The sequence below is a fragment of the Leptidea sinapis genome, chromosome 13 (assembly GCF_905404315.1).
Source record: "Leptidea sinapis chromosome 13, ilLepSina1.1, whole genome shotgun sequence".
Taxonomy (NCBI): domain Eukaryota; kingdom Metazoa; phylum Arthropoda; class Insecta; order Lepidoptera; family Pieridae; genus Leptidea; species Leptidea sinapis.
This window is the reverse complement of record NC_066277.1, coordinates 12,859,767-12,876,149: the sequence shown is the minus strand read 5'-3', so window position 1 is coordinate 12,876,149 and position 16,383 is coordinate 12,859,767. Positions and strand designations below refer to the sequence as shown.

At 36.9% G+C, this 16,383-nt stretch overlaps 1 protein-coding gene across 2 annotated transcripts in view; it reads left to right on the top strand.

Moving 5' to 3' along the window:
- The window catches only part of LOC126967630 (bromodomain-containing protein DDB_G0280777-like), a 41,204-nt gene that overhangs the window by 16,141 nt on the left and 8,680 nt on the right, over positions 1–16,383 (top strand). For both annotated transcript variants that reach the window (XM_050812194.1, XM_050812193.1), the window contains exons 12-17: positions 1,686–1,772; positions 2,741–2,849; positions 5,629–5,690; positions 6,604–6,705; positions 7,843–7,958; positions 11,444–11,529. In XM_050812194.1, coding sequence (XP_050668151.1) covers positions 1,686–1,772; positions 2,741–2,849; positions 5,629–5,690; positions 6,604–6,705; positions 7,843–7,958; positions 11,444–11,529 — 562 coding nt within the window. The remainder of the gene's footprint in view (positions 1–1,685; positions 1,773–2,740; positions 2,850–5,628; positions 5,691–6,603; positions 6,706–7,842; positions 7,959–11,443; positions 11,530–16,383) is intronic.

Genomic DNA, 16,383 nt, shown 5'->3' with positions numbered 1-16,383 from the left:
TGAAGTATATCCTTTCCAATAAAAAAAGAATCATCGAAATATTGAGTTATTCGTAAATTTATCATCCACTGCATACATTTGCTACTTGGGACCACACGGGAAGCACCAGCTTTCAAATAAAAAAAGAATTATCAAAATCGGTTCACCCAGTCGAAAGTTTTGAGGAAACAAACATAAAAAAAACATACCGACGAATTGAGAATCTCCTCCTTTTTTGAAGTCGGTTAAAAACATTATGTTAATATCAAACTCTGTTTTAATGTTAATATAAACTAATATAAAATAATGTTAATAAAAACGCAATGTAAAGTTAGTCTAAGTTTAAAATAACTTCCTGTATTTCTGTAGTGACAGAGGTAACATAAAGATAAAAAACTTTTTGGAATAACTTTACCGCGTTTTTCAATAACACAGTAAGTCTGTCAACATTCTCTCAATCTTTGGACCTTGCAGATAATATTTTATGTGATTGTGGTCCTTTAATGCGTAAACATACCATATTTTTGAGAAGACCAATTCTTCAATCATCTGAGATTCATCAGCTCACTGCAGGAGATTATTATAAACAATCATGAATGGAGTAAATCTTAGTATTGAATTATGTATGGGCTGACCTCATTTTTTTTTCTCCTGTTTTTTGTTTTACTTTTGTGAAACTTTATAATTTTAGATTTTTAGTTTTTTTTTTTTTAATTTTAGATTTTTGACATCCCAAAACTATTTTTAATTTAATTCAATTTTGTTTTCTTTGTCTGGTTATGTTATTTATTAATTTAATTAGTGTAATTGGGCTATGTCCGTTCTAATAAAATAATAAATAAATAAGTAGTACTGTATTAAGCCATCTTACATTATGATATTGAATACAAAATATTCTATGTTATTATTTAAAATTGACTCTAGCTAGTCTAGATTAATTATTTTAAACGAAAACATATTGACCTTATTAAATTTTACATCAAAATCATATAAAGAATCAACCAATCAATCTTTAATCAACGGAGAACGTGTCAATAGGGGTCAGTTTTGACTATAATATATGGGTCCTTCCAACCTTTCGATAAATCCTTTCCAACTAACTGCTTTTATGAGCAGTATCAACAAGAGCTAGTCTAGCTAGCTAATCCACGATCTTGGTCATTATCCAAGTTCAGATTAAATTCAGTAATATTCAATAATCATTTATCCAATTAGATTCCAAAATTAACATATTGGTTATTTTACACAATCAATCACCACACATTTTACAATAATTTCAAAAAAGTAAAGTTAATGAAATTAAGTGGCTAATAACTCAGTGTCACTCTTTGCAATAAATGTTTAGTACGTTAGTATTTTACATATTGTTTTAAAACAATATGTGCGACAAAAATACTCAAACGTTGCGACATCTGCAAAAAAAGAAAATCAATCGTAAAAAATCTCAAAGAGTTACATTAGATTCATCAGTACACACGCACTTTAAATAAAGGTACTGCGAGCAATTATATCAAAATTCCAAATATAGATTGAGAGATAACGTCGAAATAAATGAGGATGACGGTTAACCTCTGTTTCGAGCAATGCACGCACACTAACACAGTGACATAAAAATCCCGAGTGTAAGATGTAGCTTGTCACGCATACTAAAGTAATAAAATAAGTAATTTATATGAAAAAGTCATGGAGTGTTTGATGTGTCGCAGGTCCAGCTAGGTGGCACGGGGGTGAACCCAACACATGGTCCGTCGCCCCCGCATCAGAACGTGCCACAGACCCAGCACAGTCAACAGGTATACAATAACATTGTACCAGGCACTAATGAATGTGAAGCCACAACCTGAGAGTTGACCAACGACATATGAAGATTTATGACCTTTGTGGCACTCGAACGGTTGGCTCATTGGAAGAGCGCTCGCACGGAACCCGAGAGTACCCTAAGAAACGCTTATTTAAATAGCCCTTTTTTATTATTGCCTTACAGTTGTGAAAAGTAGAGTATTCTCCTCTGGAATGAACACTGACCTCTGACTATATACCACTGGACTGGCGGCTGTCAAAGTGCTTTTGTAATTTGTGCCTAACTGATATTCGCCATTTTGGCGCTGTTGGCCATGTACCGAGAGTCTGCGGTACTGAAAACCAGTAATGAACCATCTAAATAAGCATCGATAGGAAAACTATTATCCAATTGATTTGAGTTAAAATCCGTGCCAGATTTTGGCGAGACAACACGTCCTGAGGATGCCTCGTGTAGAGGCGCAACACGTGTCGAATTGTTTAAAGACAAATATTGGCGGAATTAATACTAAAGAAAACTCAAATCATTCCGATAATTATGGATTTCCGCAAATCGTGTACTTTTTTACGTTTATTCCTGAAGTATAAATAACACGGAAAACGACGTTTTTAATTCAAAATGCAAATATACTTGAAAGTATTGTACGCTTCTCTCGCAGCCATTTTTATTATACGTCAAAATTAGTTCTCTGGACGCTCGCGAGTGGCGCTTCAAACAGACACAAAAAATCTGCTATCAAACATATGGAACTGCCTGTTCAGTGGTATTTATACAGGTCAGTGGGATAGAACCATGTCTTATTGTTGGGCTGGTTGAATCCTTCGCTTCACTTAAGACTTAAAATCAAACTTATCAGTTTAAATAACTTTAGGGTGATTCCGTATCATATACGACATAAGATAATCCTACCCGTATAATCTACTATCCATATATCTATTTAAATAAAGATTTTTTTTCCAGGTGCGGCTTGGTATCCTGGAGCAGCAACAAGTGCAGCAAGTGCAGCAACAGCAACAGCTGGTGACACATCAGCATCACTCATTGCACAATATACCAACGCACACTATGGGTGAGTCAGAGCTCAGATGAGAGACGAGCAGGACTTTCAGCTGATGGTAATTGATACGCTCTGCCCATTACAAAGTTTTTAACCAGTGGGAGGGTCCTTTGCACAGTATGCCGGCTAGATTATGGGTACCACAATGGCGCCTATTGTGCCGTGAAGCAGTAATGTGTAAGCATAACTGTGTTTCAGTCTGAACGGCGCCGTTGCTAGTGTAATTAATGGGCAAATGAGTCTTAACATCTTACTTCTCAAGGTGACGAGCGCAATTGTAGTGCCGCTCAGATTTTTTAGGTTTCTCAAGAATCTTGAGCAGTACTGCATTCTGATGGACAGGGCGTATCAATTACCATCAGCTGAACTTCCTACTCGTATCGTCCCTTATTGTCATAAAAAAAAGCAGTGCTACTGAGGATTCTGCAAAAACCCAAAAGTTCTGAGTGGCACTTCAGTTGCGCTCGTCACCTTGAGACATAACATGTTAAGTCTCATTTGCCCAGTAATTTCACTAGCTACGACACCCTTCACACTGAAGCACAATAATGTTAATACATACATGCTAATACAAAACCAAAATGATGGTGTTCCCTGCAGGTGGAGGTCTGGATAGGGTACCTGAGGGGTATCTAAACGGAACGGTTATTAGTGTTAAGCAGTTCAAATATTTAGGCCATGGAGAGGCTGCAAGATGACGAAGATATCGAGCGAGAACGAAGGGCCCTCGCTGTCAGAGGAAAAATGCTTGCGCGACGATTCGCTAAATGCAGTAGGGATGTAAAGACTACCCTATTCAAAGCTTACTGCCTAGGCATGTACACCTGTCAGCTGTGGGTAACATTTACACACAAAGCATTAAGAAGAATAAGGGTCCAGTATAATGATACATACAGGGCCCTTATGAATCTTCCGAGATGCTGCAGCGCATCAGGCATGTTCGTGGAGGGTGGGGACCCTGACTTCTTCGCTGTAATTAGAACGAGAATCGCGACATTTCGGAGTCGATTGCGCAGCTCAAAAAATAAAATTCTCACGGCTATATCTGACGATATCAGGAACCCTATATATAAACATTCACATGGAGAATAACAAAAAATAAATTGGACTTGTAATTAATATTATGAATTTTTATATCTTTATTTTTATATTTTTTGGACACCACACCCTTATACAGTGATGGTTTTCTAGTTTTTAAGTTTACTTTTAATTAGAAAAAAAAAATACTGTTTCACGACAGAAATTGGCGTCGTTGTAGTTCCCATAATCTGCCTGGCATCCTGTCCGAAGGAGCCTCACACTGTTTAGTATGTTGGCACATATTGCTCACACAGCAAGATTACGCACCAGAGCTACTCATGTACAGTAGGCTACACACGTTATATTGTTTGTACTATGCAGTTTTTTTTGCATCATACTTGATTTTAACATGGATCTTATTACATGGCCTTAAGGCTCATAACTCAAGATATAAAACACGAGTGGCACTAACTTGATATTACCGCAGTGGTGTTTTATGACAAACCGATCAATTTTGTACCTTAATGCCAGTTAAATGTGCATGTAGATGAGGCGTTCGTGGTTTATTCGGGTAATACAGTGTTTTTTTAATACCAGGCTCTAATAGTGAATCATATTTCTTTAGTTAAATAAATAATTTTATCAAATTATTCATAATTCACACTTTCTTAAATACACTATTTCAAAATGTACTCGACGCAGCTCCTCAAAGCATAACATAACACCAAACTATTCATTTTCCAAACAACTACTTTGAATAGTTTCATGGAATAGGCTACAAAAAAAAATCAATGCATGATAATGACTGAAGTTTATTGTAAATTGTGCAATATGACAAGTCGTAAGCTTCAAATCTAAAGCATGCGGACCGTTCGCATTGCCGTTTGCCCACAATTCGCGCGCTATTTTAATAAAAAAAATATATAAACTTCTTTCCACACCTTAATAAATATATATTTTTTCACAACTGGACGTAGTTCCTGAAAAACGTTTCAAGCCATAAACATCACATTTTAAGGAATTGGTGTTTAAAGTTTAACAAAAATCACAGTAGGGCGCTATTTTTTGTGAGTCCGTTAATATGATTCACGTGACCAGTTTTGTGTTCTTAACTCGATTTCGACATGATTGTGGTTTGGAACGTTTTTCTGGCATTACGTCCAACTATAGAAAACGGATTGCCACTACACATGTGACAATGGTACTCATTATTTGGCATTGGCATTAGTAACTATTAAATACCGGACGTATACATATTCGATTTGTGCTTTGCTTAGCTTTTTTACATAAAAATCCCACTATTTTCGATAATTATTTGTTAACGTTTCAGTTATGGTTCATTATTATCAGATTTTTTTTACCGACAACTGTGATTAAGAATGTCGTATGAAACGCGTGTGCATGGATCATGACACTCTCGCTTCCCTTATCATACAATAATAGTGATGTTACAAAATAGTTTCATGATAGTGAGTACGTTTTAAGGAAGTTCGTAGAACAGTTTTTATAAATATAATGTTCTTAGATAATTTATGCGTCTAGATACTAGTCTCTTGTTGTTAGACAACCGATAAAACAGGCCAGGTCTACGTCTTACACTCGCGATTTGTATGACACTGTACGTGAATCGCCGAAAATAGAGGTTAACGCTAATCTAAACTTTTTTCGACGTTTTCACTGCTGTCATATTCTATCTTGACGTATTAATAAATGTTCTAAGATAATGTTATAATATATATTTTTTATTAAAATATCTAATTATTTATTTCAGCCCCGCTGCAGGCAGCTCAGGGCTACGCCCCGCCGGCCATGATGCCGGCGCAGTACATGCAGGTACGTGCTAAGAACCTCTCCCTCTTCCGGTGACCCGCGCCGCTCTCACGTGGTCACGGTCAGCAACGCAGGCGTGTACTCGCTACTTACTGTGCAGCAACTTTGAATTTATTGTTCTCTTTTTATATGAAAATAAGAGACGAGACGAGCAGTACGTTCAGCTGATGGTAATTGATACGCCCTGCCAATTACAACGCAGTGCCGCTCAGGATTCTTGAAAAACCCCAAAAATTCTGAGTGGCACTACAACTGCGCTCGCCACCTTGAGACATAAGATGTTAAGTCTCATTTGCCCAGTAATTTCACTAGCTACGGCGCCCTTCAGACTGAAACACAGTAACGCTTACACATTCCTACTTCACGGCAGAAATAGGCGCCGTTGTGGTACCCATAATCTAGCCGGCATCCTAAGGAGCCTCCCACTGGGAACTCCCACTCGCTGAAATAATTTGTTATTGTTCTTATGTCTACTAAGTTTATATTAATTGTTGTTCATACATTGTTTTCACATAACTATTAGAGTACGCAGCGCACACGCTAGTAAATGCTCCAATTTGGCTATTTTTTTGTTTATAAATTTTTGCAACCACTTTATTAGTAACATTTATTTTATGCCGACCCTACTAACCACGTGACGTCATAAGGACATCAGCAAACCTGCACTCGGATAATGCATCTTTTCAGTTGCGAATATTTATTTTAATGTGCCGCTCAGAATTTTTGGGTTTTTCAAGAATCCTGAGGGCGTAATGGGCATGGCATAATATCATTTACCAACAGCTGAAAGTCCTGCTCGTCTCGTCCCTTATTTTCTTTAAAAGAAATGATGTCTCTACCTCCATTCCTCGCTACTTCCCATTCCACTTGAATGTGTGGCAAGCGCTTTAGATAATTAATTGGAATGTTTGTTTAGGGTGCTGGAGGTAGCGGCTCCGTATACGGCGCGGGGCCTATGTACCAGCCCGCAGTGCCGCACACGCCATACGTGCAACAGATGTACCCGCACCACAACTATGTGAGTATATATAAAAAAAATATAAGCTAGGAAGAAAATATTTGTTGGATGAAGGTAGCATAGAACAGAACTCATGGAGATCTTTGGGAGAGGCCTTTGTCCAGCAGTGGACGTCTTCCGGCTGATATGATGAGGAAAAAACGAGCTTAAAGTTCGCCTGTTGGTAATTGATCACTGCTACTCATATTCTCCTGAAACACCAGAAGAATCACAGGTACCATGGAAGTCTTGTATATAGGGGCTAGGGGTCCATGTCATCATTATTTCGCAGTTTAGTCATACGTTGCAGGATGTTATTTGAATACCACAAGATGTTGGGGATGATAATATGACTTACCAATTCTTATCTTTAAGATCAACAGAAGTGGAAAAATGAAATGGTAAAATTTACAAATTTCATCTTTTACGTAATTGGACTTCCCTTGTAAGTAATAATAATAAACTTTATTAGCAACATAATTACACTGCAGGACATAAAGTTCGAAATTAATATCATTAAAAAAGGAACCTATAACAATATAAGTAATTTGCACATAATGTGTTACAATAATAAAGAATAATTATTACAGAGCTAGTGGAATTTAAAAAGGAATATGAAAACTATAACATTGAGGAGCAGTGCAATCACTGTAGTGTTGCCAATCGCAGGCCCACTCAGTATACGTCAAGCCATCTGAGCCTCGACACTGATTTTCAGTGGGCACCATGTTTCGTAGCACGGACAGCTAATACGAGGGGCACACTGAAATGATCGGGAATAAGAAAAACCACATGCACGTTATAGCTAAATTGTATTTTATTGTTTTTCGAAGTATTCTCCGTTCAACTTAATGCACTTTTCCATTCGTGCAAACCAATCGTTAAAACAGTAATTCCAGTCTGAAGAAGACGAAAATTGTGATAAATTATGGCACGGAAATGTTCACGCGTTAGCTCCATTTCTGTCAACGACGTGTCAACTTTAAACCAACATAGTTTTTGATTGTATGAATGTAATTAAGGTTCTAAGAGGCCAGTATTCAAATTCTAAAAAAGGTTTTATTGTAACTCAATCGGAAATATTCTATTCCCGATCATATCAGTGTGTCCCTCGTACATTTCCTTACTTTTGTCAGTGATATGTCGTTATAATTGTAGGGTACACAGGCGGGTGGCGTGACGTACTACGCGCCGTGCGGTGACCAGGAGCAACCAACTCGAGCACAGAGACGACCCACGGCCGCCATACCCATCGTGCGACCTGTCCCAGAGAGGTGGGTACCAACATCCAGCTAGCAACTTTTTTGTCTGATTATCACTGAATATTAGTTGAGTGCGTCATATTATAGAGTTACTAGCTGACCCAGCAAACGCCGTATTGCCATATAACATATTAAAAAAAAAACAATTATTAGGCATTTATTTCTCAAAATTGATTCCTTTAGAATTCTTTTTGATGTCATTTCTTATACTACTAGATACTACTACCGCTTCGGAAACAAATGGCGCTCTGAGAGAGAAGAAGCGGCGCAAGAAACTCCCAGCATTCTTTTTTTTGCGCTCTTTTCAATAAAAATATACAATATTGTACAGACATTTCTATCGCTATAAAATAATCACAATCTAGTCCCAGGCTGTCCGATCATTTAGATATTCAGCAGTGGAGTAATAGGATTTACGACAGAGCCATTTTTTTATAAAACATTTAAATTTATTACTAGATAATGCCTCAACAGTGGCTGGGACTTTATTGTAGAAGTGTATACATTTACCCTTAAAGCTATTATGTATCTTATGAAGCTAAAGAATATTAAAATTTTGATACAACTGATTCTCAGACCTGCTAAATATATCGTACTACAATTATTGTATTCGATCGCCATCTTGCAACCCTATATCGGTTTGGTGGATGGAACAGAATAATATAAAAATAGTGATACAAAAATAGTTGTAGATCGTAGAAGGGCGAAAATTTAAATTTGTATGTATTTTTCAATGTTAAATCATAATAAAAATAAATCAAAAAAATTGTCAAAAAAAACCCATAACATTTAGGAGGATGAAAAATAGATAGTAGCCGATTCTCAGACCCTGAATATGCATATAAAATTTGGTAAAAATCGGTAAAGCCGTTTCGGAGGAGTAAGATAACTAACATTGTGACACGAGAATTTTATATATAAGATGTAGTTGAGGCCTCATAATATAGAGTATAATGGTCAGCTCTGGTCTGGTCCACCCCAGTATTATGATTTTTTTTTTAAATAAGGGACGAGCCGAGCGGAACGTTCAGCTGATGCTAATTGATACGCCCTACTCATTACAATGCAGTGCTGCTCAGGTTTCTTGAAAAACCCAAAAATCCTGAGTGGCACTACAGTTGCGCTCGTCACCTTGAGACATAAGATGTTGAGTCTCATTTCCCAGTAATTTCACTATCTTAGGCGCCCTTCAGACCGAAACAGTAATGTTTACACATTACTGCTTCACGGCAGAAATAGTTGCCGTTGTGGTACCCATAATCTAGCAGGCTTCCTGTGCAAAGGAGCCTCCCACTGGTGAATTGGTATTAGAGTGAACCATTTCACCACATATCAAGGATCTGCTCTGATTGTCGGGCCTAGAGATGATCTGTGATGAACACAAAATGACACTTCATTGTGTATGTTGTACTACATTTAGTGGTAGCAGTGGTAGTGGTTGTTAATTTGTAGGACCACAACCTCTGTTTTAAGTTCACGTCAAATGGTTATCATCTACCTATAACATTAACAATATGCTCTAAGTCATAGTGTGTCACAAGATAACCTAAATATGATACTACCCTGAATATGTCGCACTGCGCCTATCAATGACATGTTTCATTTACACGGCGAAACCGATTCAAATGTAATCTTATATTTAAAAAGAGTATTTATTCATTTTATATTTTTCAACATCGCCGGTTAGCCCGGTTGTTATTTACAGACTGCTTCAATGTGCAGGAGCCATTATAATTCTCTTCACTATGTATTTTTTACTGGCGTTGTGCTATCATATTAATAATCATAGTAATTAGTTATTTATGCAATACAATGCAATTTATGCAGTTGTGTAATAAGGGGTATTAAAACACGAATGTGGATTTATCACACTCGGCTTCGCCTCGTGTATTCGCATAGTATCACATGAGTGTTTAAATACCTTATTATCAACAGTTGCATACAAGATTTTATCTACACCCAGAATATGAATCCTCTAAAGGGCCCTGTAAACGGTCAAATTATTTGTCAAATATTTGTTTGACAAACGTGTTTGTCAAATTTTTTGAAAGTGTGCGAGCTTGTTTGACGTGTTTGTCAAACAATGGAAATGTTTGACCTGTTTGATGGAAATTTTGATTGACGGTGTGTTTGGCAAACCTGTTTGATAGTGTGCAACGGTGTTTGTCAAATAATATCTCTGTTATCGCCTTGAAACCATGGAGAACACAACTGCGACAATCAATAACGGCAACATGTCTTAAAAAGAATTTCTTTTGGAATTTATCTCCGTATATCGCGACATGCCGATGCTGTGGAGAATAAAATCAAAAGATTATATGGATAAACACAACGTATATTTATCCCGTAATTTCAACCACTCTCTAGACCATCGACGACCTTTTTTCTTTTTCTTCATACATAGTGCTAGTGTCGATGCCAAAAACGCCTTATCTGTATTATTACTCATTGTTATATACGACAGAAGATGATAACAACACACGAACGTCAAGGAGAAAACTGAAATATGGGCAAATTTATTTGATCTATTGGTTTGATCGTATGCGCTTTTGTTTGATGAAAACATGAAGTTTGACAAACAAATTCGACAAACAAATTTGACCGTCTACAGGGCCCTTTCTGGAACAGTTAGCTTACTGCTAACATTAACACACCAATCCTAGTAGTCACCTAATATCATTCATTACTGATTATATACAAATAAACTAAGTATTAATGAAACAATTATTTATTTTAGTAGTAATTTACATTTTGTGTAGTGCAATAATTAAAATTCACTCGAATATAATGTTCTTTTGCAGCGTTTAAAATGAATCGCTCATTTTTTGTAAACATAACAATAAAAATATCGAAGAAAAATGGCGATGATTCGAATAACTTACTTGTTTTTTACGGCGAAACGAAAATGTTTTTTTTTTGAAATTCATACAGATACCATCGAGCAATAAGAATGTGGCTGTATGTTGAAACTAAAGAGTTTCAACATACAGCGCAAAGGCGCATGAAGGGATAAAAAAACATAGGAGTGTTGTTATGAAATTCAGTACAACATTACGACACTCTTTTGGATGATGTAATTAATGGTTATTAGAACATTGGGTGTTTTAATGTTGGCAATAAGCTAACTGTTTCAGAATCTTTAATAGAGGATTTAAAGCATGGGTGTAGATAAAATAATTAATAGCTTGGTTGCGAGACTGAACTGGCAATGGGCAGTGCACATAGCTCGACGGACAGATTGCCTTTGGGGCAGCAAAGTCCTCGAACGGCGACGACGTACCGGAAGACGCAGTGTTGTAGGCCCTCCATACAAGATAGACCGACGATCTGGTCAAAATCGGGAATAGGTTGGATGAGGGGGCAGGGCATGACCGATCGTCAAGGCGACGTGTACGACGTGGACGTCTTCCGGCTGATGATGATGACGAAACAATAAACTTGCTTAAACTCATCATTTACCTATTCCACTTAGTCAACATTTCGTATTTCTGTTCCAGGGCGGCCAATTCGTCAGAGAAGGAGAATATCGACAGGATCGTGGAGAACATGTTCGTGAGGAAACACTGGCGTGGGAATAGCTCCGGTGAGAACTGGCATTATTCTGTTTTTTCTATCACTATAGTATTTCGTGGGCTATATGACATAGATGCACCTTCAAAAGCCAGTAGCACTCCTGTGATTCCTCTGGTGTTTGCGTGGTGATCACTTAACTACCATCAGGTGGCCTGCATGCTGTTGTGTTCTAGTAATGCATGAAAAGGTTTATGTACCATCATATAATACATAACAATGTACTTTATAAATACTTATGTAAAACATTTTTAAGTTGGCATGGCGGCCATTTTGGAATTCACCATCTTGGTCCGTTGAACTATGTGACCTGCCCACTGTCACTTCAGTTTCGCAATCATATGGGCTATGTCGGTGACTTTGGTTCTCCTACGGATCTCCTCATTTCTGATTTGATCACTCAGGGAAACTAGCCCTCTCCATTGCCCTCTGAGCTACCATGAGCTTTCTCATAAGGCCCATAGTTAGCATTTTAGTTATAAATAAGTATATCATGCTTCAGCCTCCTAGGTCTGGTCTGCAAAATGTTTCGCACCATTTATCTCGGGTCCTTCAACGTGATGGTTGAGGAACATGTTCCGCCACATGGTGCTCCGTTTGTCCCCGTAGTGTACCCGAGGCTTAAATACACACCCTGTACAATGTCAATTTTCTAACTACTGTAGTTTATGAGCTATTGCAGTAGTGATACCCATCGGTTTTTCTATGAATCGCAGTAGCGTTGCCGACCTTTAGGCGTACGCGCTCAGAATTAAACTTATTATGTTTGATATATTTCCACTGTATTTAACAAAAACATTACTAGAAATTACTTTAAATTTTTTAATATTAAAGTAAAATACTTTTGGATGGTTTGCACACTTAATATATCTTTAGCTAGAATTGGGAGTGAAATAACGAGGCGGTTGAACCAGTGTGCCTATACTGCTACAAACTATTTTGAATGAATGCCCTTAAATAAGGCATGTCGCATGTGCATGTTTAATATAACACCTAAACTTGCTTTTGTTATGTTGAATTGAATTCTTAGAATGTTCAAGGACACAGCCAATAGAGACGAAATTGATGACGATTTTAGTCGATTAATATGTTGTTGACAGTAGTTTGATGAATTCGTGAGTAATCAGTTTAAATTGTGCCGTAGCAAAACAGATGTTCATTGAAAAAAATATATATATAGTTATCTACCGATGAAATGTAATTCGGTTTGTTTTGTAGCTAGTTCTACTATTTTTACTACACCAACGTGACTGACCAATATAACTGCTAAATGTCAGGTGCTGATTTAGTTTCGGAACTTCACATAGAGTAGGGGCTGATTTACAAAGGATAGGGTACAAAGTAGTAACCTGCTCTGACCTATATCTATTTACACTATGTGAGTTTACCTTTATTCCTTCAAAATTCCCTTTGTAAATTAGCTTTAGCCTTTATTAATCTGCCTTAAAAGACTTGATATTTACCAGTCGAAAGGGAGTGATCTGTTTTGTAATTGGATGGTTTCGTCTACCGTCTACTGGCTATGTTCTCGAAGCTTAGTATTTAACTCCTCTTCCCTAGATACGTTAAGCCTGTGGACTAAATTGTCACTTCACGCCTGGCTGAACTCTCGTCGTTAACATGGAAGATGTGAGAGCGAGAAGAAAAACGATTTATTTGCAAGAGCTGAATAGAAGTTTTGTTCGTTTTATCATTTATTTTACAAGTTTTCAGTTAGTATTTTTGATTATATTCAAGTTGGTAGATACTTAATAGTTTTTAAGGTTAGTTTTTAAATTTTTACATGCTTTTTATTAACTTCACCTGTATGTAAATTTGTATTCGACAAAATTGGGCGTGATTTTGAGCCACTTTAAACGGCCAGATTTCGTTTAAAATTCGTAGATTTATCGAGGACCGATGACAATACATTAATTTGATAACATTATTCCATTTTTTTATTTGCAAAATAAGACTTTCGTTAATTTATATAAATTTTTCATCTATCGTCGATAAGGCTGCAATTGATGTTGATTTTAAGTTTCAACCATTATCTTTTCAACCAAAGCGTGTTTTTTAAACTACTTTTATATTAATTATGTAATGCTTTTGTATTTGTATGTTATAGTTTTCTAGCAATAGTAATGGGATATTTAACACGATTGAGGATTGATTTCAATTTGCCAATATCTTAAACGGATTTCTGACATCAGTCCCACCCGGATCATGTCGCTTGAAACTGCTTCGGAAATGTAGTCTTCTACTTCTACCGTGAGAAATATCTCGTCATAGGTGATATTATTGTTCAAAACTAGATAGCTTTAAAGTAGATCTAAAGTAGTATGTTACTGTAGTTTATATCTAAAGATTCAGCACACAATGCAGTAATGGTAATATTTCTAAGACTGCGATGCAATTTAGATCCTTATTACATGTATATATAGTATATGATAACATACATATTATTTGAGTCACTAAAGCGGAATTAGAATTTCGTCATTAAAACCTGCACCTTCTTGTTCGGAAAATTCTATATTGAGTAATTCGTATTTGAGTAGTAGATTCTTCTAGACTAATATGGAAATGTTGGGTTAGGTTAGCTTCATCGTTGTACGCGCAAATTAGAATATTTTCATGGCCTCGCGCAACCCGAATCATACGCGAAGAACGCACTGCCAGCACATTTCGAATACGTACCAAATCCTGTGCACCAATTGGGGACAGAATACAAGTGACGTCATTCGAGCAGCACGCAATTGCACTCGCTGCCCGAATGCAACGCGCCGATATAATGACGTCATCCGCACGCGCTGTTTACGCTTGCTACATAGAATGTTACTTAAAGTCGGAAATTTTACGGAAATACGGTTAGTGCGGCGCGGGAAGGGTTCGCGATGGGAATTTTCTTCAAAAATACTGGCTTTTTTTAGTTCGAGCACACGATTGTCAGAAATCGTTCTCTAGTTTGTGTAAGTACTGAAAATGGACTGTCTATCAACTAAGTGCGATACATACTCGTATGAAAGGTTTGATGCTAGTAGACGATGCCGAGTAGAAGAAGAAATATGTCAACACCGTGGCTAATGGAAGTCTACAATTCTACCTCTCAGAGAGGCTTATCGCTGTGTTAAGTTGACTTAGCATAGTTTTTCTGCATCATATAAAAGCTTTAGCATCACGGAAGCCGTTTTTATGCATGTTCTCATTGTATTCCTGACTTGTACCCCTTGAAATAGTACATCACCGATCTGCTTGTGGCATGTACTCCTGGGTTCCTCTCGCAACACTTCCATTGATATTTGCTTTTTAAACTTATGTACCTATATGCAGTCAATGTCAGTAAGACTATTTGAACATAATATATTTATTAGGGTCCACAAACAGTGTTCACAATAGGTACCTATAATATAGTATTAATACACAAATAAAATTTGAAAAAAAATTTTTATGAACGATCCGGGATTCGATCTCACGACCTCCGGCGTTCCGTACCGTTGCTCTTACCAACTGAGCTAACCGTTCAACTCTCGGGTTGTGGCTTCACCACGCTTTAAGTAGATCCTGTAGGTGAAGCACTGGCACGGAACGTCGGAGGTCGTGGGTTCGAATCCCGCATCGTTAGTAAAATTTTGTTTTTCAAGTTTTATTTGTGTATTAATCCTAGAAGTGAGGGTTACTTTAAAAACATAACATATTATATACAGTGAAACTTGGTTAAGTGGGACCTGGATAAGTGAGAAACCTCCATAACTGGAACTCATGCTGAGGTCCCAACACTTTGGCACTGAATTACCTCTGTTAGTGGGACGAGGTAAACATCTATATCTGGGATTTGTTCTTTCGATTTATCATCATAGATAACATTGTTTGTTTACTCATTCTTATTCTACCCACAAATTCCACACGTAATTCCAAGTACGTAAGTACAAATTTTGAGCTTCAATTACCTTCAGTTTTAGTTTCGCTTTACTATCATACAGATGTTTATTTGAAAAATGTCAAAACGAAAGCTACAATCGTTATCATTACGTGAAAAACTGAAGTTAATATCCGTTTATGAAAGTGGGAAGACACGCGAAGAAGTTTGTGCCGAATTTAATGTGCCAAAATCTACTCTTTGTAGAATAATTCAGAGTAAACATAAAATTGAATCACAATGTTCTGAAGGACAAGGAAAACTAAAACGGGTACGTTTATCAGAATATCCTGAACTTGAACAGTGTTTGCTAACATGGGTTAAGCAACTTCGTAACAAAAACGTTCCGGTATGTGGACCGATGATTAAAGAAAAGGCACAAGATTTCGCGCGAAGGCTCGATATTCATAATTTTTGTAGCAGCAATGGTTGGATGGAAGGGTTTAAGAAAAGAAACGGTATAGTTTTCAAAGCAATTTGTGGAGAAAGTAACGCTGTTGATGTTAACAAATGTAGCCAATGGATTGAAGACCATTGTAAGTACAGTGAAACCGGTTAAGTGAGACATCAAGGGACCTGCAATGTCGTTTCACTTATAGAGGTATTCCACTTACCCAGTGTCTCAGATATACAGGTATAAATAAATATCTGTCTCATTTACAGAGGGTTCCATTAATAGAGGTGAGAATACAGGTTATTTCAGTTATACAGGTGCGATCATTAAATAAAATAACGTGTTATGTATTTAAATGAGTTTTAATTAAAAAAATATTATGTACTTAAAGGTAATCATACAAATGTAATCAACAAAAATATTCAAGCACGTTTTTACACGTAATATGTATGTACGAATATGGAAACAGAATGTATCAATGGTCTTCAATCCATTGGCTACATTTGTTAACATCAATAGCGTTACTTTCTCCACAAATTGCTTTGAAAACTATACCGTTTCTTTTCTTAAACCCTTCC